The sequence below is a fragment of the Phymastichus coffea genome, unplaced genomic scaffold, assembly GCF_024137745.1.
Source record: "Phymastichus coffea isolate CEN01 unplaced genomic scaffold, Cenicafe_Pcof_1.1 PCOF00044, whole genome shotgun sequence".
Classification (NCBI taxonomy): Eukaryota; Metazoa; Arthropoda; class Insecta; order Hymenoptera; family Eulophidae; genus Phymastichus; species Phymastichus coffea.
This window is the reverse complement of record NW_026706855.1, coordinates 2,395,225-2,418,857: the sequence shown is the minus strand read 5'-3', so window position 1 is coordinate 2,418,857 and position 23,633 is coordinate 2,395,225. Positions and strand designations below refer to the sequence as shown.

Here is a 23,633-nt window from a genome sequence, read left to right as displayed (position 1 = left end):
AAAAGAATTTAAAAAATACACGATCGTTTTTCAAACTGATTTTTCTTAATAACCTCAACTCTCGACCTTTTCATTCCATACGCGATGACCTACGTTCATCATCATCATCGCATTACCTGCTTATCTTTCATGAGTCTCTTATCACCACTTGGCCACAATCGCCACGAATCGCTGTCGATAATGTCGGCTACGAGGATCTCGCCGTCGGTATCCACGCCGAACTCGATCTTCATGTCGATGAGCGCGCAATCGCGGGTAGCCCAGGCACGTTCCAACACCTCGAACACGACCAGAGTGGTGCGCAGCATTATGTCGTACTCGTCCTTGCCAATCGTACGGCCGTTAAGCTTGAAGCCAGCAGAGATGATTTGCTCCTGCGACCATTGCGGATCGTGATTTGCGTCATCCTTATAGAACGTTTCCTGCAACGGTGGATTGAAACGGAATCCTTCCGGTACGCCTGCGTGCACACGCGAATAAAGCAATCATCGGAAGCTCTTTGTCTTTCTCTGCTCGTTGCCTTCAAATTCATCCGCGATATAAGTGGCGCATACTGATATACGTGTATTTTTTGGTCGTGGCTTTATCGCGGATTTCGACATACTTGTTTACTAACTTTGTTTCACAATAGGTATTTGCGATCAACGCGAAAGCTCACCAGGATTCCTTTTGAGGAAGCTACCGGTAGCCAATCTCCGGGTGACCCACTCAATCGGCACCATCTCGCACTTCTTCGAGATAAAAGTCTTTTCGCCGGCAACTTTGACGAAAGCCGTCTTCATGCCGGCTTGATTAAGCAACTGGAAAACTTTGGCATTTGTGGCATTGCTGATAGCAGCTTTGCCTTCCAGCTCGTGCGACTTGACAACCGTCGCCAGCTGTGATGCGATCCTTGCTCTCGAGGTAACATAACTTGGGATCATTGGCGAGTTCGAAAACCTTTTTAGTTTTGCCCTCAATTATCAACTTGCCAAGCTTGTAATTGTCTGAAACAATGGAAACAGACGTTCGAGTCTTTCAAATACTCGCTTTGCGTCATATCCAATAGGCGCCATCACGTGACCCGCATCACGTATATACGATGCTGCCCCCATACTATAACCCACTTGTTACATGCTGCTGCTGTGCACCACGAGGATTCAGCTTTTTTTTCGGAACTGGAAGATCGTCGAGGCAACACACGTGAGTATTTCAATTATATATTGATAACTCGTTTCTTTGGGTTTGCATACCTTGCGTACCGAATTTTAATTCTAAGAGGGAGCCTTTACTTTTATGTAAGGAATGGTGACTTGAACGCGTTACCCCACGGGAAATGCGTAGAAAAAAACCGTTGAAAAATAACCTCTCAAACTTGATCGCAGTTTGTTCACAATCAATAGATTTGAAAAGTACAAATACTTTTTATGACAAAATGCACGCAACGCAATCACGAATGCAAAGCGAGAGAACGCGTGAATTATGTAAATGACAACCTTGCTCCGAAAAATATCTTAGCGACGAACAACCAAGGCGTATCCATCCTGTACGTAAGCGATAAGTGGCGCGAGAAATGCCATGGAGAATAGCGTAATCGTGCGTTATTAAAGAAAAGCGAAAGAAGAAAACAAATTAAAAAACTCACCGGTCATGTTTGCAGCTAAGTGACTATCACGCAAGTGCCGGCTTGTCGGCTCGAGTGGTTGCTCTTTACTTTTACGAACGCCGGGTTCCCCACTTTTTCGTTCTCTCACGTTCTGGATTAATCCGCGGAGACTGCGCGCGCGCAACAAGTTGTCGACGATTCCCCACCTCGAAAGCTACACGCGATTTTTAACTAAAACTAGCGGCTTTGTACAGATACCTCAATGCATCATTGTATAGACAATTAACATACTATTGTTGGTGAATTCGTCATTACAATGTGGAAGATTCATCATTTGTTTTATCGATTATTGTGCGCGTGATGAGAGAGAGAGAGAGAGAGAGAGAGAGAGAGAGAGAGAGAGAGAGAGAGAGAGAGAGAGAGAGAGAGAGAGAGAGAGAGAGAGAGTAGGAAGGGGGGATTTTTTGCCGAATAAGAGTTGCCTACCAAGCGTTTACCTTGAAATGCAGAAATAATCGGCGTTATTGCGAATGGTCGGAGAAACAACAATGACACGCGGTATGACGATGTTTATGGAACGTGAGAGGAAGATGTAGTTCTAGAGATTTATTGTAAAAATTCGTATACCTTTCGGCGTCATGCTGATGGCGATGTCGGAATGGTAACGAAATGTCGGAGCATAAGCGCTAGCGTGTTGTTTTGCCGAGCGGAAAGGAAAGAATCACTTATGGAACGGTGTGAAATTTTCCGTTTTCCGTTAGGCCTCGTGTAAGGTTCTTTAGATGAAGCGCGCACGCGTTTGAACATGTCGTTGTTAACAGTAGCAAGGATGTCATCAAACGTATTGAAATTGACGAAGATATAAAAACGACAATACCCGAGCGCGATGACGCAAGTTACATCGCTAAATTACGCGTAAGTAAGTCGCTTCGCAAGTCGACTTCCTATAGGGAAGGTATGAGCGACGAGCGCCCGTGCTAATGCGTGTACCATTGCTAGTGGAACAATTTGAAGAACGCACCGACCGTTGGGAAAGCTATTTTGGAGACCAACAGCCGCGTTCGGCAAGTTTACTCGGAAGCGGCCGGCTTCGCGAAAAGAAAAAAACAAAGATGCAGCAGCTGCGTCTCGCACCGTGACGAAAACGCCTGTCGTGACTTTCCCACTCATTCCGAGATAAGGTTTCGACGTGGCGGTTCACCGCGCCCGCAACAAGATCCGAATGTCTTTATCTCGCGTTCGAAGTTGACCGCGTGGCAACGCGATCCCCCGCGAAGTAGCGTGCCGCGCTCGCTGTCGGTGCGACGGAAAATGTTACCTCGGAAAAGAAACGTGCAAACTGGCCGAATTCCAGGAACAAGCCACAAACGAAAGCCTTACCAATGGGAGCGGGGGGTAGCGGGGGAACCTTGGGTTCGACGACTCCTCATTGGTCCTCGCAATCTTTTGACGGAGCGTGAGCGCGCGCGCGCGCGCGAGACCAGTAGGTATAGTAGTCGCGCAGCGCGAGACGAGAGCGGAGAAGAAGCTGCGAGCCGCTCGCGAGCACTCGTCCGCCTGACAGTTGTTGCGTGTACGCCAGGCGCGCGCGTCGCGTGTTACTGTACGCGCGCTGCTGCGGCGAGCTTCCACGGGCGATTCGTCGAACGGACGCACATCTGGTGAGCGAGCGAGAGTGAGTTTCCCGCGACCGCGCCGCCGGCCCATCGCCGTCAAGCCTCGGGCGACTCCTAAATAGCTCCGCGACGCACGTGCGTCTCCCACGAAGGTACGTAACGTCGCGTGCGAGCTCGGCTTCGATGCGCGTCGAAGGGCCGCCGTCTATACTCGGTGCAGCAGGACCTGTTTGACTGGATGGAAGATGCTCGCCCGCTTTTCTTCGTGCCCGACTGACGTTGCGTCGATCTACATAATCCTTCGTTCCCCGCGTCAGTCATTCATTTTTCTTTTCTTCACATTTTGCCGACATTTTTCAATTTTATTCCACGTTTGCGTTATGTTTCGGCACTCTACGTAAGATTTTGCAATCTGCACGGTGATCTTCCGTTGATCGTAGTCGTACCGTCCACTACCGCTGCTTTCTATTTCATTGAACATTGTATAAACTACTACCTACGGATTCGTTAAAGCGTCCGCCTACATCGAATTTCGCCGGAGACGAAAATGCAGCCGCAGCTGTGAATCAGCGTTACGCGCGCTTCGTTGGCACGTTGCGATAACGCGCACAACGATAGCGAGCGAGGAGGAAAAGGAAAAAAAATACGAGTCGCGCAGATCGCTCTCGATTCGACTGGTTGTCTTCGCGGTCGGACGCGAAAAAATCGGGGCTCGCTGCGCAAGCAGTTGAGCCACTTTGTTCGCGGTCGACGCTCCGCGCGGCGTTCTGTTGTTGTTTGTTCGAGACGAAACGACGCGCGCGCGAGCAAGGCGATGGTGTTGGTTACGTAAAGGCCCCGCGCCGCGTCGCAATCGATACGCACGTGCATAAACAGCCATCGGCAGCCTTGCTCTTAATCGCGGGCCTGTTCGCGCGATGTGCGGATGACAGGATCGACGAGCGATTGCGTTATAATCGCCTCGTCTGCGGTCGCGTGGCTTTTAATATAGGATTATCGCGGAGGATCGGCTCTTCGCTTATCTAATCGCCTCTACACGTGCGAGTGCGCTTTGCGCAACGAGTCCGCTTGCGCACCTACCTATCTCGCTTCAGATAACGTGTGTCCAAATAACGACAGCCTTGCTAGTTCCGAAAATCGGTTTTGGAATTGGATCTTTCGAAGACGACCGCGTTGGCACCTTCGTAGGAGAGAAAAGCCTCCGTGACGCCTCATCTTTCGCCGATTTCGGCTGTCAGCTGTCGCGCGCCAGTGGAATAATTGCACATGATGAAACATCGCTCGATTGCGAAAGCAACAACGAGCGTGCGTATACGGTTATCAATCGTAAGGTTAGCGGGTCATGCAAAACAAGCTAGCAGGGGGTCTCGCGAGCGCGAGCCTGGCGCGCGACGCAGATCTGCCGGTTTTTCGTGAACAATAGCCGTGCGTCGCGCGATCTCCCTGGTTCGCACCGGATCGCGACAGGCTCGCGTGTACGCAGAGGAAGAGCAAAGCCAGATCGATCGAGACCAGACAGGTCGCGACGATACCGATTCGGAGATCCGAGGCGGGAGGATCGACCAGCGGCCGTTGACCCCACGGCCCGTTCGCTCGTTCGCAGAGCCGGACAACGTTTCCGAGCTTTTCCATGCAAGCGGATGAGTAAACGGAAGCGTTTGACGTCCGCAGAGCTGCAGGGCTGCGACGAGGATGTCGGGCCGCCGCCAAGAAGGAGGGGACGCGTGCTGCTCGGCCTCGGCGTGCCGGCTGCAGCCGAGTGAGGAGGGGCCGGCCGAGCCGAGCGCCGGCGAGCGCCAGCAGCTGGCGAGGCGAGCGCTGCCGCGCAGCAAGGGCGAGACGCGGGGCCAGCGGGGCAGTGGCCTGACCCACGAGTGCGGCGTGTTCGGCTGCATCGCGGCCGGCGACTGGCCGTCGCAGATCGACGTGCCGCAGGTGATATGTCTGGGTAAGTGGTCGCCGGCGCCCGGCCCCGAGCACGAGCACTGACGAGCGCGCCGCGGTGATGCAGGGTTGGTGGCGCTGCAGCACAGGGGCCAGGAGAGCGCGGGCATAGTGACTTCGGAAGGCGTCTGCGCTAAGTCGTTCCACGTGCACAAGGGCATGGGCATGATCAACAACATCTTCAACGACGACAGCATGCGCAAGCTGCGCGGCAACCTCGGCATCGGCCACACGCGCTACAGTACCAGCGCCGCCAGCGAGGAGGTCAACTGCCAGCCGTTCGTCGTGCACACGGCGCACGGCGCCCTGGCCGTCGCTCACAATGGTGAGCTCGTCAACACCGAGTCTTTGAGGAAGATGGTACTGGGCCGCGGCGTCGGCCTGTCCACCCACTCGGACTCGGAACTGATCACACAGGCGCTCTGTCTTAATCCCCCCGAGGGCGAGCTCAACGGCCCTGACTGGCCGGCGCGTATCAAGCATTTGATGCAACTCGCCCCACTCTCCTACTCGCTCGTTATCATGCAGAGGGATCGTATATATGGCGTCAGAGATCCTTATGGGAATCGGCCACTTTGCATCGGCAAGATTGTACCCATTGGTCATTTAGGTACGTTTACGGACCATTTTCTTCTTTTTTTCGTTGTTGCTTTTCCTTTTCTCTTTCTTTTTCCTTTTTTGTTTTTGTGTATTCATTTGCAACGGATGTTTCCTTACTACAGGGCATGATTCCGATGACGACAATATCGAGGCCGAAGGATGGGTCATCTCGTCCGAGTCGTGCGGCTTTCTCAGCATTGGAGCCAGATACGTGCGCGAAGTCTTCCCCGGTGAAATTGTCGAGCTGACAAGAGAAGGCATCAAGACCATCGACATCGTCGAACGCCCTGACAAAAAAGCTCAAGCTTTCTGCATTTTTGAGTACGTTTACTTCGCCAGAAGCGACAGTATTTTCGAAGGTATGGCTACAAATCGAATGATGGCTTTATAACATTAGACTTTATTAATTAAATTTACCTTTTCAGGACAAATGGTGTATTCGGTGAGAATGCAATGTGGTCGAGTTCTCGCACGAGAATCGCCAATCGACGCTGATATTGTTAGTTCCGTTCCGGAATCTGGTACTGCAGCTGCACACGGATATGCACGAGAGGTAATAAAACAAAAAATCAATTAAAAATTAAAATATCTGAAAAATAATTACAAATACTCAATATTAAAAATTTTCAGTCTAAAATTCCATTTGCTGAGGTACTATGTAAAAACAGATACGTAGGCAGGACATTCATTCAACCAAGTACGAGACTCAGGCAACTTGGTGTCGCGAAGAAATTTGGCGCTCTGTCGGAAAATGTCAAGGGCAGGAAAATTATTCTTATCGACGATTCGATCGTCAGAGGAAATACGATTGGACCTATTATCAAATTATTGAAGGACGCTGGAGCTAAGCAAGTAAGATTTATAAGAAGTTTCAGTTACATATGTAGAAAAAGATTTTTTTTCGGATTTTCTGAAAATACATGTACTTTTAAGATTTTAGAACACTTTATTCTTACATGAAAAACTTATGCAAAATATGTCAAGTTAATGACAAAATAAAAATAACACAAAATAAATTATTCAAGTAAAAAAAACAAATTAAAATTTTAGTGAAATGTATAAGATTAAAGTAAAAACGATGATGTTAATTTTCTAAAATTAACTTTTAACTAGCTAAAATTAACATTTTCGTTACAGAAATAACATATTTCAAACAAAAATGATACTGTAATCTAAACTGTAAGACTATTATGGCTATATAATAAATAAATCGCTAGAAAACGTCTCTCATTTCATTTAACATTTACAGGTACATATCCGTATCGCCTCACCGCCATTGAAGTATCCGTGTTACATGGGTATAAATATTCCAACGCGCGAGGAGTTGATAGCCAATCGACTGGATAACATAAAATTGGCAAAGCATGTAGGTGCTGACAGCCTGACATACCTGTCCGTCGAGGGTCTTGTTCAAGCTGTACGACATGGAATGGACAATCGTGAGAGTAGTTACATTGGCCATTGTACTGCATGCCTTACTGGTGAATATCCCGACGAGTTGTCGAGTGATCTCTGTTGGTGAAGAAAAAAGATGTGTTTTAACAAAAGTGAAATTAATATGAACAATTTTATACTTATTGAGGCATTTTTTTCATGACATCCGACGGCGGTTAGGCGCGCTCGTCGATGTACATAATATATAAGTATCATTTATGGAATTAAGCATGGTAATACCTCATAAAATAGTGTATGTTGATTATGTAACATCTATGTATACATATGTATGGTGAGTTTAAATTTAATGTACAGCTTGATATTTTTGTTATAAAAAGTCACACTTTTGAGATAAACTTTTGTGTATTAATTATTACCTCATATCACAGTCAGCCATTATTTGTTTTTTATAAAATTATGGTAATTGTCAAAATAATTAGCTGTTTGGTGGTTGATTACAGGTTACACTGAATGCTTTAAGCTTTTCCTTTATTTCCTTCATTTTGGCTTCTCGCTTCTCTTGCTTCCGTTTCTCTTTCTCAGAAACTGAAGGAATTTCTATATTAAATTCTTCTGCTAACAATTTGTCATTTTTTTCTACAATCATTTCATCGATATCCGTTTCATCTTTTGCATCATGTTTGAAGTTTACATTTGTGTCTAGAAGTTGACCATTTGTATCTTTTAATGGATTATTTTCCAAAGGGTCGTTAGATTCGGGAAATTGAGTTTTAGAAGAGTCTATAAAAAGCTTTTCTGATGCAGACAATACAGAGATTTTTCTCTTTTTAACAGCCCTTTTTTGTACTTTATCCTTGACAGGTTTTTCTCTAATTCTTTCAACATTTTTAACTTTGTGCAAAAGTCTTGATTTTTTTTGTTCCCTTGTTATATCATCATCAATCCAAAGTGTACTATCTTTAGATGTTGAAGGTCCAGGATCAATTACATTTAATGTTTTTTTATTCTGCTCATTTTTCTTGTTTATTTCTGTCTTTTGTAATGTATTTTCTAGGCTTTCAATTTGCAAATTAAAATTACCACTGTTATCATCATTTTTAGCATCTTTACTCATTTCAGCCTCTTCTATATACTTATACATAGCAAATGGATTATCGTCATCTGATTCAGATTCAGGTTCAAAGCCTCTTGCTCGCAACTCTTTCCTGAATTCTTGTTTTTTAAGATACTCATTCAGTGCATTCATTCTATTATTGCGTGATTCATTCCAAAATTCAAGTGCTGAAGAATATATAATTAAAAAGTTAAATAGAATATACAATTTTAGTAAAACTATTAAATAAGAACATAATTAAAGTACCTTTTTCTTGATATTTTGGTGGCACTCCAGCTTCTTTAATTGTTTCTATATTTGGAATACATTTTTTATTTTCTGAATCACCAACAACTTCATATCTGGATGTCACAAAAGCTCTTTGCATTCTAAGAAGTTTTCGCGTTTTTTGAAAGTATTTCAAAGTTGGGATTTTGTCGAAAACGGGATCATCAATTGCTGGATTGTCATCTTTTTCAAAAAACATGTATGTTCCCACAGCATCTTCATAGGCCCCTTGAAAAAACTACAAATGGAAATACAATATATCTGTTTTTATAATTATATTTTTTTACTTTATAAAAATTTTCAAAAATAAATTATACCTTGCCATTAACTTGCATAACTGGATGATCAGAATCTAAACCAAGCATGTCCAATTTTAAATTTTCATTACTGAACACATCATTTGTTGCGCAATTATCGAATTCTACATAAACGAGAATTTCCTCTTCGTTTTCTTCCAATTCTGAATCTGAATTAGACATTTTTTTACAAATATCACCTTATAATAAAATGTTAAAACTTTATTAATAAGCTTAATCAACAGAAATAACTATATACTATGACGAGTGTGTTGTCGCGGTTTTGAGATAATGAAATGAGAGGTTAGAAATCTCAAGCTTTTCGATACGCGCCAATATTCGAAAATATGAGGACTACGAAGTTAGCCCCCAGGTTTTCAAGGGAAATTGTTGGAGGAAAAGGGAAAACGGTATAAATTGCCCTAATTATCGGTGATATCAGTGGTAATTTCTCATTTTCGATTCGTGAGTAGGAAACAAATGAAAATCGAGATTTTCCGTGTCTTTAAAGATAGCGGTTTTCTTATAAAATTATTGATGAATTTTAATGTTCAAGGGCTTAAAATAATGACTGCTGTTGTCCTCGTTATTCTCTGTTATAGCAATCGTTGTAAATACAATTGATTTTGAATTACAATAAATAATTATTATCGACGCTCGAGCAGCAAGAAAGCAAAACTGTCGATATGTTAGTGCACTGCAGTTCTAATTATTCTTTCTGAAAAAAAAATTATTCATTTTAATTCAAAATCAATTGTATTTACAACCAATGCAATAACAGAGGGTGACGAGGAAAATTACAGTCATTATTTTAAGCTCTTCAACGTTAAGATTCATCGATAATTTTATAAGAAAACCGCTATCTTTAACGACGTGGAAAATCTCGATTTTCATCTGTTTCCTACTCACGAATCGGAAATGAGAAATTACCATCGATATCACCGACAATTAGGGTCTGTCTCCATAGGGCCTGCCTGAGTCCGTCCGAGCCGGCCGAGATTTTTTATGGGCACGCCATCTCTATAATTTCGTATCCAATGGCGAGTTTCATAGTGAATGGCTGCGTTTACATAAACGAGCCCGATCGGACGCAGCCAATACGAGAAACGCATGAACACGAAATTATAGAGATGGCGTGCCCATAAAAAATCTCGGCCGGCTCGGACGGACTCAGGCAGGCCCTATGGAGACAGACCCTTAGGGCAATTTATGCCGTTTTCCCTTTTCCTCTAAAAATTTCCCTTGAAAATCTGGGGGCTAACTTCATAGTTCCGATGGCCGGTGAGAATTTCTCCAACTTCGCGTGTTTGACATTACATACATGCGGATACCCTATACTGCGAATAAAGTTGTTTGTTTTTTCAAATAGAAATAGTAAAATATGTATGAATAGATTCATTAATAAATGAATTTAAATGTTTTAGTTGATAGGAAATTTCTTATTAATTATATAAAAACTATAAAGACTAATGTTTACGAAATATATTGAGGGTAAGACTGAAGAAACTGTCAAATTCATAACCTATGAAAATATTTATTAAGCATATTTTTATAATAATCGAAATTATTTATGTCATTACAGTTTTAATTTCACTTTAAAAATGGTTCGACATAATAATCAATTACCTGATAATCTTCCTCAACTACAGAATCTTATTAAACGTGATCCAGAGTCTTACAAAGAAGAAGTAAGTTGAATAGTGTTACACTATAGAATAATGGCAACTTTTTTTAGCACATTTAAATATATAATCGGTTTATTCAACAGTTTTTGCAGCAATATCGTCATTACAAGTCAACTTTAGAAGTATTTTGTTTCACTCCAGACAAATTCAACAAAAGTCTCGATGAGTTGGTTATGTTTTTGGCGCAGGTGAGAATCCAATGACTTTATTTTATTCAATTATTTTAAATAGCTTTCAACTTGACAGCATAATAAATAGACTTTTTATTTTTTGTTTTTGCTTGATATTTTTGTTCTCTTTTCAATTACTAAAAAGTTTATTTACTAAACAAAGTTGTTTACAGACTATTTGACAACTATCCAGAGCTATTCTGATCTTCTTTCAGGTCTGAAAGCTAGAACTTGTCAAGTTGGGCATCTATACACACATACTTATTGATTATTTTTTAAATCCATTTATGTATTATTTTTAATATATCATTCTAATTACTTATAAACGTCATTAATCATGGAAGAATGCGTAAAAGTATTGGGTAAAGAGATCAAATGTAGAGATTTGCTGATAAAACAATTGTATCAATTGTTAGTTGATGAGATACAGTTTGAAAGTATTTTCATTTATGGTCATGTCTCATGTGGTAAATCTCTCATTCTTCAAAAATTATTAAATTACTTAGCCCATACTGAAGGTCATAAGTCATGTTTTGTCAATTGCCTTGAGCATGTAACCACCAAGAGCTTATTAGAAAAGATCATAATTGAACTTTCTTCCATTGAGTTAACTGCAGCTAATGGTTACAAATTGAAAAAAAAATGTGATGACTTTGTTGATTTTATATACGAGATGAGGAAAATTGTCTCTAGCAGGTCAGCACCAGTCATTATAGTACTAGAGAGATGTGAAGTACTGCGTGATATGGAAGCCAACGTATTACCAGCTTTAGTTCGTCTACAGGAATTAGTAAATTGTACCAACCTTTGCACAATCCTTGTGAGTGACATTGTTTGGGAAAAGTTTAGACCAAAAAATGGTTTGTCGGAGCCTATTAGAATTCATGTTCCTCAATATTCAAAAAATGAGCTTCAGCAACTCTTGTATTACCTTACCAAACCTGAAAAGTATGATGAAAAGTTTTACACAACATATATTAATCTTTTTCTCTCGATTTACTATCGTTTCTGTTGTGATCTTAATGAGCTATGTTATATGGCAAAATTGAACTTCATCAAGTACTCAGAACCAGTTGAGAATGGTACCATTGATGCTAACAATACTAATGCTTTGTGGCTCAATGCTCAAAAAACTTTGAAAGCTAACCTGGAAGTAATTTACCTTCGCGTTTCTGCCAATGACTTTGAGCAACAAAATGAATTATCACGCGAGATAGAGTCTACAACAAAGTTGGCATTGAGCTTTGATTTACCTGCATATGCTAAATATTTACTTATCGCTGCTTATTTGGCATCTTACAATCCACCAGCTGAAGATAAGAGAATTTTCATGAAAAATGCTGGACAAAAAAAAGCAAGGAAAAAAGTCAACAGAATGATAAAAGACCAGGTTTCATTGCTGAAAGAAGGTCCAAAAAGCTTCCCACTGAGAAGGATGTTTGCTATTTTTTGTGCGATCAGCGACGAGCCTATGGATATGAATGCTATTCTGTTAACTCAAGTGCCTTCAATGTGTAAATTAGGATTGCTTTGTGTTGTGGGAGATAACAATATAGACGAGCCTAAGTACAAGTGTTGCATTAACTTTGAGTTTGTTATGGTCCTTTCCAAAATGGTTGGCTTTGAGTTAAAAAAATATTTATACGAATTTTTAGATTAGGTATTTATTAAGCAAATCTCTACATTTGTTTTTGAATTATGATGCCTGATCTTTCCTTATTTATTTTATACATTTTGTTCTACTACTATTTTTGTATATCACTGAAATTTAATAAATAATATTTTACAAGTGTATTTTTTTAATGTTTTCATTACTGTACTGAGCTACACATACATTTAGTATTTATCACTACTTGGTAATAAAACGAAAAAGATAAATAGAAAATTCATTAATATTTGCTTTGATTAATTATTAAACATGCGTTAATGTAGTTTTGCTTTGGATAATTTTATTATTTAGTCTATCCAACCGATAAGTTGTCAAATTTCGAATGTTTTATAAATTATTTTTATTCAGGTCGCCTACTATTACCGTGATGATTTAAAGACCTTTCCGCAAGAACTGATTGATATTCTGAAAAACAAAAATACCGTCTTGGACAGTGAAATGCGTATGGTTAGTATTACAATTATTGTGCAAAAAATGTTCGATTACCGAATGAGCTGAATGACAAACTCAATGATCTTTGTTTTACCATCGTTTGCAGACCTTTTGTCGTGCGCTTATCCTACTCCGAAACAAAAACCTTCTTGAACCAACTGATCTTCTAAGTCTGTTCTTCGAGCTATTGCGTTGCCAGGACAAAGCGCTCAGACAGTTCTTACAAACGCACATTATAACGGATATCAAAAACGTTAACGCAAAGCATAAGAATGCCAAGGTCAACACTGTGCTGCAGAACTTCATGTTCAAAATGCTGAAAGACTCGAATGCGAGAGCCGCAAAAATGTCAGTGGATATTATGATTGAGTTGTACAACAAGAACGTTTGGAACGATGCGAAAACGGTTAACGTCATCGCAACCGGCTGCTTCTCTAAAATCACAAAAGTTATGGTAGCTAGTCTCAAGTTTTTCTTAGGCACCGATCCTGATGAAGAGGACAGCGACGACAGTGACAGCGACGACGAACCGAACATCAAGGAAGTTATTATGGCTAACAAAGTTAATAAGAAAACTAAAAAGAGGGAGAAGCAGTTGAAGAAAGCTAAGAATCTTTACGTTGTACGTTGGATCTAAGTTGCCTCTCGTCAAAGTTTATGGTCAATTATTGTCATTATAATCCACAATTTTCGAGTTTCAGAAATCCAAAAAGAAGAAATCGAAGGCTCCACAGTTCACTTTCTCGGCACTCCTCTTGATACACGATCCGCAAGGTTTAGCCGAGAAACTCTTCAAACAATTGGAAAAGAACAACGACAGATTCGAAGTAAAAGTCATGATGTTAAATGTCATTTCCAGGCTGATAGGGTTGCACAACTTGTTCCTGTTCAATTTTTATCCATACTTGCAGCGTTTCCTTCAGCCACATCAAAGAGGTAGGATGTTACGATCGATTAGACCTATTGATTTTAATAAAATTACGTTATTTTCTCATGGCATTCACGGATGATATTTTTTTTCCAGAGGTCACCAAATTGCTGCAATTTGTCGCACAAGCCTCACATGAGCTGATTCCACCAGACATAATACAACCGGTATTGAAAACATTGGCCAATAATTTCGTTACCGAGCGGAACTCGGCTGACGTAATGGCTATTGGGTAGTTACCTCTGAATCCATTCGATTTTAAGCATACTATTTTTCTAAAACATAAATAAACGATTCTACGCTTGTCTTTGCTTCTAGATTGAACGCAATCAGAGAAATCTGCGCACGATGTCCACTCGCGATGTACGAAGATCTGCTTCAAGATCTAGTAGCGTACAAGGGTAATCGCGAGAGAAGTGTAATGATGGCAGCCAGATCTCTGATCAGTCTTTATAGGCAAACGATGCCGGATATGTTGCATAAAAAAGATAGAGGTAGACCGACGGAAGCTACCATTGCCCTGGAACCGTTGAAGTACGGAGAAGTTGCGGCTAAAGAGTACATACAAGGTGCCGAAATTTTATTGGAGCCAGAAGACGATACTTTGGAAATTGATAGCGACAATAGTGACGTAAGATTGATTCATTTTTAATCATTTGTCTATTATCTCACTGATAAAATCGCAACAATTGAAGTAACATGTATACATTAGGATGATGATCAATGGATTGATGTTCACCATAGTAGTGATGAAGGTGGAGATGACGACAGCGATGGTCAATGGGTGACGGACGATGAAAAAAACGAAGAGAAAGGAAGTGATGTAGAAGGCGACGAAGACAGCGATGAAAACAGCGACGAAGACAGCGACGAAGACAGCGACAAAGAAAGAGAAGAAGACAGTGAAGATGTTGGTAAAAAAGATGAAGGAAATAATGAAAATGAAAAATCGGATAACAAAGACGGCGTCAACGAGCAAGACAATGATAACAAAGCTCGGGTCAAAAGACCCGCCTCCAAAATATCCGTAAGCGTAAAGCGTTTGAATAAAAAATCAAAAAATTGCAAATTAGAGCGAAAAAAGAGGAAGTTGCTGGAGAAGCAGAAGTTACAGGAGAAACTCAAAGCAAGGCAAAAAGTGGAATACACAGGCGAGAGAAAAGCCAAAGCGTCGCAAGTGTCGATCGATCGGATTTTGACCGATGACGATTTCAAGAGGATCGACATGGCTTTGGTGAAGCAGCAAGTGACACACGCGAAAAAATCTGTAAAAAGGCCACTCGACGAGAACAAAGGTAGGGGTGAACTGGTCAGATTGGGTGATATCGAGAATATCTACAAGAAGAGGAAACATGATAAGCAGGCTCGCCTAGAAAGCGTCAAGGTACTTTTCCATCTTTGCACAATCGAAATTACGTTTACATCGCTTTAACGATTCAATCGTTCTATTCAATTTACAGCAAGGACAATTGGACAGAGAAAAGTTTGGTTACAAGGACGGCCGACAAAATCCTCACAGTAGTAAAACTAACCGCGAAAGAAATAAGAAAAAGAACTTCCAAATGATCAAGCACAAAGTCAAGGGAAAGACCAAGCGATCGTTCAAAGATAAGCAGATAGCTCTGAGGAATCATTTACTCAAGTTAAAGAAAATGAAGTGAAATTAATTATATAAATATATTTTTAAATTTGTGTGAATAAAATTGCACTTGCTATAAAGACACGTTAGAAAAAAGTAATATTTTACTAATTATAATATATTTTATTACAAACACTAAGACAATTGATGAGCAGGAAAACAATTCCTTTAATTTTCTATAAACAAGCAATGCATGCGATAGTATCTATTTATCACCGCGCAGCTGCATCGTAAACTGTCATTGAAACTCCAAAATACTGAGAAGTCGGTATAGGGGGGGGGGGGGGGCGAAGTAAGAATCGTTCGAACACGTGCTCCGCCTCTGCGCCTGCCTTGCTCACAGATAACAGTCCACGCACGCAAGAGTTCTGCTGTTCGGGACCGTCGCTTCATCGCCGGCGACGTCGGCACACATGCATGCATCAACGACTCGCCGCGCTTAGATCATCGTGAACGAGCGGGAGAGAGACCGCACGGCCACTACCGCCGCCGCCGCCGTCACCTCCATCGCCAGTGTACGTCGAGTGCGCGGGGAGTGTGCACGCGTCCCTTGCACACTTTGTCGTGCTCTCGAAAAACAAGATAAACCCCAAATCGTGATCGGCTGTGTCGTTAATAGCGCGTCTTATCTGCAGTCTCGTGTGAATAGCGTAACTGTGCTACCTAAAGTGAGAGGATGTATTACGTGAAGAGTGGCTGCGTTGAGTTGTAAGAATACGTGGAATAGATACGGAAAATTTTACATGCTCGCGTACGCGCAGCATCTGAAGAGTACAATGCTGATAGACGAGGAACCACAGTGGACGAGGATGTCCGATAGCGACGAGCTCTTCCCAGAACTCGCGGTGCTCGGTACGTTTATCGCTTTTGCGCTAGTTTTTCATGGAATCCACGATTATTTCGGTGTACACGTTGTGTCAAAGTTGCTCGCTGGCCTTCTCGAGATAACGTCGGTGCATACGCGAAGCTAAGTGTACGTTATGCCAACGTGTATAGTCTGTAACAACGATTATCAATAATAGTGCAGCGGCATTAGCTTGGCAAGTGGGACAGTCGCGAATGTGTATATATATACGTGTTACTGTCGTGGCCATAGAACAATCGTTAACGGGAATGGCTTTGCCCTGAAAGTTTGACGCGTTTCGCGATGAGTAAAAGGGTTTCCACTATAGCACATTTGATAAATGACTCAATATGCTTGGCCGCCGCGGCGGGAACACGTGGTTTTATCCACACGCGCACGATTCTCGATGCTTCTTTCACGTTTCAGCGATATTTGTTTTCGCTCGTTTGGGGCTTTTCTTGTCTTTGCCGACAATAAAAGACTTATTGTTCATCGAGGCTTTGGCTTCGTGACTATATTTTCCTTTATTTTCTTTCGCAAACAAAGATCTCGGATTTCTGGCAAAGGCCCAAAAAGCGATGGTCTTTGTTCGAAAGTTAACTAGTGAAATTTCGCAAAACTCGAGCAACAAGATCTGAAGATCCGCGGTCGTTGGCGTCCCCGGGTCTCGAAGAAATTTAGAAATCGAGAGTCCTTCCTACAGTCGCTCATCAATTAGGCTTTTACACAGTCAACTCTCGTACATTATATTCTTCGCTCATTAAATTCAATGGGCAATCACGCGCGCAAGTCTCAAGATGCCTCCTTCGCGATCGCGTAACTATCACTTTTTCTATTTTTAAATTAGCGACCACGTTCGTACCCTTAAGCCGGATTTTTTCAGTTTCAAGGCCACCAATAAGCTGTCTCATAAATAAGCACGTTAGTCAAATTTCACGCCGGTGACTCCGGCGCAACTTTCTCGGCAAAGGAAGCCGAATGAGCGGCAATGGGTACCGGATAACTCTGAATGTTCGATGCCCTCGACACAAGCATTTTCCGACCGGTTTCTCCAGGGTTTTTCTCAGCTTCTTCATCGTTCTTTTCTCGCGTCCTGGCTTCTTTAAGCTGCCATGCGCCAATTGGCTTCTCTTTGAGTGTATAGGTGTGCATCTTTTTCTTTTTTTTTCTTTTTTACCTCGCCGCACGTGCCACGACGTTACCACGCTTGAACGCTCGTGAAAACAATATTATCTCAACCTGTGTGATCATGAATATTCATCGTTCGAATTTGAATCAGAGTAGGCCAATTGGTTGGCAACGCCTGATCCGTTGACACGCGCAAATAAAAAGTAAGACTTGTTTGAATTTCTATCGTACAAAATGAGATAAGAGAAGCGCACGCTATACTCCAAATTTGTTGTCCGCGACGTTATCAACCCGTCCCAGTGGATTCCCAAACTGCAAGAGAACGTTTGACGAGAAGCGCATATACGAGCGCACCATATAAATAATCGGTGCTGGTAGACAATCGATTCGCTTTATCTTTGAACGTGCGGACAGCAGCTACGCAGGGTTCGGTCACCGGACGCCACGATCGCGCAGCTTTTCCCAAAAAGACGCGTGAGCCTGCTTGACAATTCGCACGGCTGAAAGTAGTTAGTTCGCCCTACGCGCGACGAGCTGAACGAAAGAACAGGTGGCGATGCCGCGCGTGCCGCTACGACTCGACCGCTTATCTCTCCGCCACGCTTGGAAAAGCCTATACATACAAGTGGAATGGCGCTCCGGCGCTCGGAACTGCATCGATAATATTAGTTTTTTCGTTCGCCGTGGCCGCGCGCAACAGTCAGCTTGTGGGAACGTCGTCGGCCTTTCTCTCATCTCGACACGGCACGTTGCGAACCCAACCTGTGAATCACCGATTGAAAGTAATTCGGTCAATTGCGATCGGAAGATCCGACTGTCCCGACAACGGATTATTTATCTGGAGCATATATTCTGCCGAACCACAAGAGCGAAAAGAAGGCAGGGTATCCCTCTCAGAGAAAACCTCGTTGACGAAATTAAACATGTCTATAACTGCTTGATCAGAGCGAACCCAATTCTCGCCACCACACATGCTATGCTTATCTTATGCGGGCTGATTGCATGTCAAATTATAGCGCCATAACCATGAATCACGAACGTTTTATGATTTTGCTTATACTGCAAAAAAAAGCTCGCTACTAGTTAAAAATACTCGTTAATCAGCTCGTTATTTTTCACGAACATGTAATTAGCGAACGAAAACAGTTGCCGCTGTATGCGACTAATGATAATTCGCCTACGTATTATGGTAGCCCAATTAAGCCACCTATTTCTCGCAAACTGTGGCGGATGAATATTCGATAAGCTTGCCAGTTCTGCCCGTAGAAAGTCAAGTGGGAAGATTTTTGTACTTACTGCGTTGTTATCGCTGAGGCACGAAAATTCCATTAAGGCGATAAGCCGCACTACGCAATAGCCTCTCGAACTAGCTCACCGTTATTTGTTTTTTTTTACGTTAGAAATCAAGTTCCTTTTTTTCTTTTTAATGGTCGACGATGAAAAGCTGACTGTTTGAAAAATGTCGGTATTTTTAACGATTAAACGATTAAAAATATATCGCACTCACCGTCAAGCGATGAGTTTATTATATATATATATATAAATGATAGCAACGGCGCAATAGATTACAGCGAAAGTCGTGAATTAGCTCTCACACTGTAAAGCGAATTCGAAAACGCTTACATCTGCTACGAAAAGGAATAAAAATCCGCTGACGCAAGGCAGCGAGGAGTGTGCAATCCAAATGCAAATTTTCACGGAAAGCCAGTCGTTTAGCACCTGCGCGCGAGCGATTCTTCGCTGCGTAAAGGAAAAAGGTGCCAAATTCATCTTGTATCGCGTGCCGGCCGGCCTCCGCGAAGTTCATTGACACGTTTGTACAAAGCATTCACCTCTCTGACTCGCATTTCCAGTTTCGACTTACCTCTCTTTACCGGGCGACTTCGTGTATGTACACGTGCGGCATGGATATACTTTTTTTACTGCGGGATGAGCGTCATTAAATGATATTCAACTCCTAGCAATCCCCCCCCCCCCCCCCGTTTCGACTTCGAATGCGTTTGAAGCACGAACCTATGCACGGCGTGTTATGCTCAACGACTGAAATTTTATTGACGCTGATTCGTAACTTCCGATGTGGAGATTCACTGTAGTTCTGATGTACTTTTATTAGTTTCAATTGCGTCATAGATTAATCGAATAAATATCTTTATTTGCCAAACTACGGACACAATAACACACCCATGACAATTGTTTCAAAGGACAGGTTGTAAACTACTAAACAAACACACTACTCATCTGAAGTGTGAAAAGCGCGCTTCGCTTCCCTTGTTCCTGATTGCACGAACTGTACAATTTTTCCTCTTTTCCCACATACATATAAATAATGTAAAAATAATGATATCGTCCAACTTCCTGTTGATTCCGAGAAACGATTCCCTCTTCCATTTCAGTCTTTTTTTTCTCTCGCGCCTCGTACCCACGGACCGTATCGTCGTCGTCGTCTTTGACACGTTTAAATATGTCCTTTTTAAAGCCTTCCTACACATTATTGCATAGAATCACAGATACAATAAATCGGACGTCCCGCGATGTGTTTGAGGCTTAATGCTTCACTCATCGCGGCTTTTACTCAACTTCGGAACACGACGCATGTTGCTGCTGTACTTTAACATAAATATACTAAAATTTTCACGACATGTACACCGTAGATCCTAACATAAGTAACGAAGTTGTCTTTAATGAAGTTTGTGCGATAGTACAAGGTGATACTTATGTGTATCGATGATTTGTTTACTATGTGCAGAGGACGAATCCGCCCTACCGGCCGACGACTTCCTCGAGGCACTCAGCTCGGATCTGGAAATCCCGTTGCTTCTCAACGGCGAAGGCTCGCCAAGTTGCGACGAGAGTCCCGACGAGATCATGAGGACTGCCTTGGAGTCGCAACTCCTCGAGGACATCAATTTTGGCTTCATGGATACTGATGACCCGAGAATGGACTTTACGGATTTTTTCACGATTGGTAAGTCTAATTTAATAATTCCAAACCTGTAGTGTGCGTTTAGGTATTCATAGCGTTTACTTTTTAGATGAGAGAAGTAGCACGATAAAACTAGAACCCAAGAGTCCCTTCGTGCAGCTACCACTTTCACCTAGTCCTAGTCAGTCTGACTCATCTAGTGGATCTGAATGGCCAAGCGAGACCTCTAGTATTACTAACAGTGAGAATAAGGTGTGTTTTGAACTATTGAGAATATATACACAATTGATTGGCAACAATTTTATCATGTCTATGCGTGTTTTATTACAGTTTACATTAGAGACACCACCTATATCTCCACCCAGAAATGATTCTCCTCCGACATCACCCCAACCAGCTCAAAAAGTTCCGTCCATAATACCAAAAGTTAAGTTGCTGCCTCTTGGTCAGCTTAATATAAAGGACAGTACAATGCAAAAGTTTCTTTTGTCAGATAATCCTGCAAAGCGTATTTGCATTCAACCAAAGCTAGACAATTCAAATTCAAAAGGTTTTTATAACAATCTAAATTATGAATTATATATAAAAATAATTTGGTAACTGAATTTTTTGTTTTTACGGTTACAGAAACACCCAGGAAAACAATTGTGCTGAGTCCTCAAGATTTTGCTGCACTCACTCAAAGGGTTAAACAAAGCACGACTCAGCCATTGAAGGTTCAAACACTGCCGATGAGTAAGCATGTAAAAATTCAAAATCAATTGAATTTATTGCCTGTCAAGCAAACACAAACTGGTACAAATACATCAATTATACAAAACAGTCAAGTGAAGATCATCAATGCGATACCTAAAGTCCAGGCACAGATACCAAAAGCTTCAGTAATCACTGTACCTGCTGTAAATGAGTCACCAACAGTTGTACCCTCTGTAGTTATACAGAAAAATAACCAATCTGGTACACCGGTAGTTATAAAGAACAGAGTGCCCGTAGGTCCTTCTATTGTAATTCAAAAGGACAATCCCGATTGTACTCCTATTATTGTAAAGAACGAGTTTCCCGAGTTGATTAATATACCTAATAGACAGGAAAGTGAATTAAAAGCACTTAAAAGGCAGCAGAGAATGATTAAAAATCGTGAGTCCGCTTGTCTTTCTCGAAAAAAGAAGAAGGAATACGTTACTTCACTGGAGATACAAATTGCTGATCTACAAAAGGAAAATAAAAAATTGCAGGCAGAAAATTCTGAACTCAAAAAAAGACTTTCGACAATTGAAGAAACAGGTGGAAAGAAATTGTCAGGCCAACATTTTGGCGTTAATAAGAAGAATACTGCAATATTATTAGCTATGGTATTTATGGTATCCCTTAACGTCGGTAGTTTAGGGTGAGTTTCGTCTATCTTTGGTTTGAACATAAAAGAGAGCTGTACCAACGCCATTATATTTTTATTTTAGATTTAATCAAAGCCGAGAACCCCTAGGCGATCTACAACCCAATGTACCTTCTCTGACTCTACCAAACGTAAGGCATGGAAGAACGTTACTTTGGTCAACCTCTGATGAATCTCAAGAAGATACAGACAGGTTCAATGATACGTTGCCGCAATATCACCCGATGTGTCCAATGCACATTAACAGAACTGAATCGATTAGATTGGATTACGAGCTGAGACGCTGGATCGGTGGTGACCCGAATCGCGAAAACTGGACGAAAGCTTCGAAGACCAATCTCAAAATGAAATCGCTCAATGAGCTACTGCATCTAAAGGAAGAATCAAAAGAAAATCTAAGATCAGCGTCTAGGCGAACGTATAAACGAGTTCCCATTAAGAGCAATCAGATCAAGGACATGCCATCAAATATCAACGCAGTGCAAGTTTTCTCACCGTTACTCAAGGAACACGCCAAGTTGTTCGATGCTCTGGGAAGGAAAGATGATACCTTTTATGTGGTTTGGTTCACCGGGGATCATTTGTTGTTGCTGGCTTCAAGGAAAAACAGTACTGCTCGACCGAAAATGTCGCTGGTTTTGCCGGCTGTACCCGTTAACGGTGAGTTCTTTTTTATTTCCTTTGTGAAAGTTGAAACATTTGACTTATCTAAGGTAAGAGTATTTATATGTAAGATGATTATCAAGTTGAGATAACTTTTATTTGTCGACTGAAGAATAATAACTCTTGAAAATTCAATCATGTCAATGTTTTATCATTGATATCTATTTTAGGATCATACTACTCGACACCACCGAACCATGTAACAATGATGCAAATCGATTGCGAAGTCACCAACACTCAACTACTTCATCTTCAAGAAGCAATTATACCAAAGCATCTGCGTAATAAGGATAATTTCGAAGCGAATGAAGCAGCAAAGATTGAAGTTTTGCTAAACAGCACCAAGAGCTACAAGCCTTACTTTCTCAAGGAGAACAATAACCCGAATTCATTAGAGAATAAGAGACCATACATGGCTGAAAATCCAAATCTCTATGACTCTATTAAATCTCATTCGTTTTCGGAGAAACAACTTAACAAAATTAAAGAGTTTGCGAATGCGACAGAAGATTTGAAAAAAGCCAATAATCTTCACGAGAAGCAACTGTATCGGCAGAGATTAAGACGTTCTGCTCACAATTAGATTTAAAGTCACGTTTATGGAAAAAATAACTAGGGGCTGTGGAAGAATATAGTATAGACGTTCGTTCGATCACGAATGATACATGATACGCACGTACTAAAAAAGAACCAGCATAATAGTTATTGTCACTATAAGGAAACAAAAAGTCTGCATTTTTGTAAATTAATCTTACGTGAAAATGAGTGATATTTGTCGTTTTCACATTCGCTTGTATGTCAGGTTTGTATACAACAAGTTTGATACATAAAAGGTACAATATACTTCAGAGAATATAAGAGATAAAAAAGTAAGAAGTGTATAAAGAAAGTATCTCTTACGAAGGTAGAATCTTTTGTATTTACAATGCGATAATACGTTGCAAAAAATAAATGTTGTATTAGTTGCGTTAAAAAAAATGTAATAGAACGCGTCGGTTAACTCACGTTAAAAAAATTGACTGTTCTTTTATGTGCAATTCTGAACAGACTTTTTTACAAATTTATTAGATACTTTATTTTATCGACATAAATGATAAGTTCCACTTAATTTTGAAAATATATTTTCAAAACTTGCGTCAAAATGGTCTCCAATAATATTGTAAAATATTGTACAATGTTGATTTTATACACATATTATGAGCAATTGCATAATAGATTTATTACTATTATTATTATTATTATTATTTTGCACAAGTGTGAAATTGAATAAAAGATATGCATTTATCGTACTATAATTTACGTTATGTAATTTGTATATAATGAAAAAATGAATAAATATATC

At 41.3% G+C, this 23,633-nt stretch overlaps 5 protein-coding genes across 7 annotated transcripts; 3 read left to right on the top strand and 2 right to left on the bottom strand.

Moving 5' to 3' along the window:
* Nucleotides 1-116: 116 nt before the first annotated feature.
* LOC131664706 (bifunctional phosphoribosylaminoimidazole carboxylase/phosphoribosylaminoimidazole succinocarboxamide synthetase) lies at nucleotides 117-1,094 on the bottom strand (the record flags this gene model as incomplete). The annotated part of the gene is given in 4 exon segments (XM_058936005.1): nucleotides 117-460; nucleotides 659-866; nucleotides 868-1,014; nucleotides 1,059-1,094. Coding segments are annotated over 4 exon segments (735 nt in total), but the record flags the coding sequence as incomplete, so codon positions are not given.
* LOC131664563 (amidophosphoribosyltransferase-like) lies at nucleotides 1,044-7,529 on the top strand. The gene is made up of 7 exons (XM_058935766.1): nucleotides 1,044-1,182; nucleotides 4,873-5,149; nucleotides 5,213-5,755; nucleotides 5,868-6,104; nucleotides 6,171-6,298; nucleotides 6,376-6,597; nucleotides 6,995-7,529. The coding sequence occupies exons 1-7, from the start codon at nucleotides 1,114-1,116 to the stop codon at nucleotides 7,265-7,267; spliced, it is 1,749 nt and encodes a 582-aa protein (XP_058791749.1). The 5' UTR covers nucleotides 1,044-1,113; the 3' UTR covers nucleotides 7,268-7,529.
* LOC131664564 (uncharacterized) lies at nucleotides 7,120-9,085 on the bottom strand. The gene is made up of 4 exons (XM_058935767.1): nucleotides 8,839-9,085; nucleotides 8,501-8,759; nucleotides 7,557-8,421; nucleotides 7,120-7,257 (listed from the first exon to the last, which is right to left on the bottom strand). The coding sequence occupies exons 1-3, from the start codon at nucleotides 8,998-9,000 to the stop codon at nucleotides 7,616-7,618; spliced, it is 1,227 nt and encodes a 408-aa protein (XP_058791750.1). The 5' UTR covers nucleotides 9,001-9,085; the 3' UTR covers nucleotides 7,120-7,257; nucleotides 7,557-7,615.
* Nucleotides 9,086-10,100: 1,015 nt separating this feature from the next.
* LOC131664431 (protein SDA1 homolog) lies at nucleotides 10,101-15,414 on the top strand. Of its 2 annotated transcripts, XM_058935503.1 has the most exons (11): nucleotides 10,101-10,165; nucleotides 10,242-10,308; nucleotides 10,400-10,505; nucleotides 10,586-10,690; nucleotides 12,690-12,788; nucleotides 12,880-13,395; nucleotides 13,475-13,709; nucleotides 13,798-13,933; nucleotides 14,020-14,332; nucleotides 14,414-15,085; nucleotides 15,162-15,414. In XM_058935503.1, exons 3-11 carry the CDS (start codon nucleotides 10,419-10,421, stop codon nucleotides 15,360-15,362), a joined length of 2,364 nt encoding a protein of 787 aa, XP_058791486.1. In that variant the 5' UTR covers nucleotides 10,101-10,165; nucleotides 10,242-10,308; nucleotides 10,400-10,418; the 3' UTR covers nucleotides 15,363-15,414. The 2 variants fall into 2 exon arrangements, with proteins under 2 accessions (XP_058791486.1, XP_058791485.1); XM_058935502.1 differs by having other exon boundaries at nucleotides 10,107-10,308.
* A 400-nt stretch (nucleotides 15,415-15,814) lies between these two features.
* LOC131664455 (cyclic AMP-dependent transcription factor ATF-6 alpha) lies at nucleotides 15,815-23,623 on the top strand. 2 transcript variants are annotated; one of them, XM_058935550.1, is made up of 7 exons: nucleotides 15,815-16,192; nucleotides 20,059-20,277; nucleotides 20,345-20,487; nucleotides 20,566-20,785; nucleotides 20,863-21,622; nucleotides 21,693-22,288; nucleotides 22,462-23,623. In XM_058935550.1, the coding sequence occupies exons 1-7, from the start codon at nucleotides 16,084-16,086 to the stop codon at nucleotides 22,872-22,874; spliced, it is 2,460 nt and encodes an 819-aa protein (XP_058791533.1). In that variant the 5' UTR covers nucleotides 15,815-16,083; the 3' UTR covers nucleotides 22,875-23,623. The 2 variants fall into 2 exon arrangements, with proteins under 2 accessions (XP_058791533.1, XP_058791534.1); XM_058935551.1 differs by lacking the exon at nucleotides 15,815-16,192 and adding an exon at nucleotides 19,874-19,975.
* Nucleotides 23,624-23,633: the final 10 nt, after the last annotated feature.

Coding starts and splice junctions, on each gene's coding strand:
- LOC131664455 (XM_058935550.1), top strand. CDS start 16,084: ATGCTCGCGTACGCGCAGCATCTGAAGAGTACAATGCTGATAGACGAG. Junction 20,488..20,565: donor TTACTAACAGTGAGAATAAG/GTGTGTTTTGAA, acceptor GTTTTATTACAG/TTTACATTAGAGACACCACC. Junction 21,623..21,692: donor CTTAACGTCGGTAGTTTAGG/GTGAGTTTCGTC, acceptor TTTTTATTTTAG/ATTTAATCAAAGCCGAGAAC.
- LOC131664563 (XM_058935766.1), top strand. CDS start 1,114: ATGCTGCTGCTGTGCACCACGAGGATTCAGCTTTTTTTTCGGAACTGG. Junction 1,183..4,872: donor AGATCGTCGAGGCAACACAC/GTGAGTATTTCA, acceptor TGACGTCCGCAG/AGCTGCAGGGCTGCGACGAG. Junction 6,105..6,170: donor AAGCGACAGTATTTTCGAAG/GTATGGCTACAA, acceptor TTACCTTTTCAG/GACAAATGGTGTATTCGGTG.
- LOC131664564 (XM_058935767.1), bottom strand. CDS start 9,000: ATGTCTAATTCAGATTCAGAATTGGAAGAAAACGAAGAGGAAATTCTC. Junction 8,760..8,838: donor TTATGCAAGTTAATGGCAAG/GTATAATTTATT, acceptor TTCCATTTGTAG/TTTTTTCAAGGGGCCTATGA. Junction 8,422..8,500: donor ACCAAAATATCAAGAAAAAG/GTACTTTAATTA, acceptor TATATTCTTCAG/CACTTGAATTTTGGAATGAA.
- LOC131664431 (XM_058935503.1), top strand. CDS start 10,419: ATGGTTCGACATAATAATCAATTACCTGATAATCTTCCTCAACTACAG. Junction 13,934..14,019: donor GCTGACGTAATGGCTATTGG/GTAGTTACCTCT, acceptor CTTTGCTTCTAG/ATTGAACGCAATCAGAGAAA. Junction 14,333..14,413: donor TTGATAGCGACAATAGTGAC/GTAAGATTGATT, acceptor TGTATACATTAG/GATGATGATCAATGGATTGA.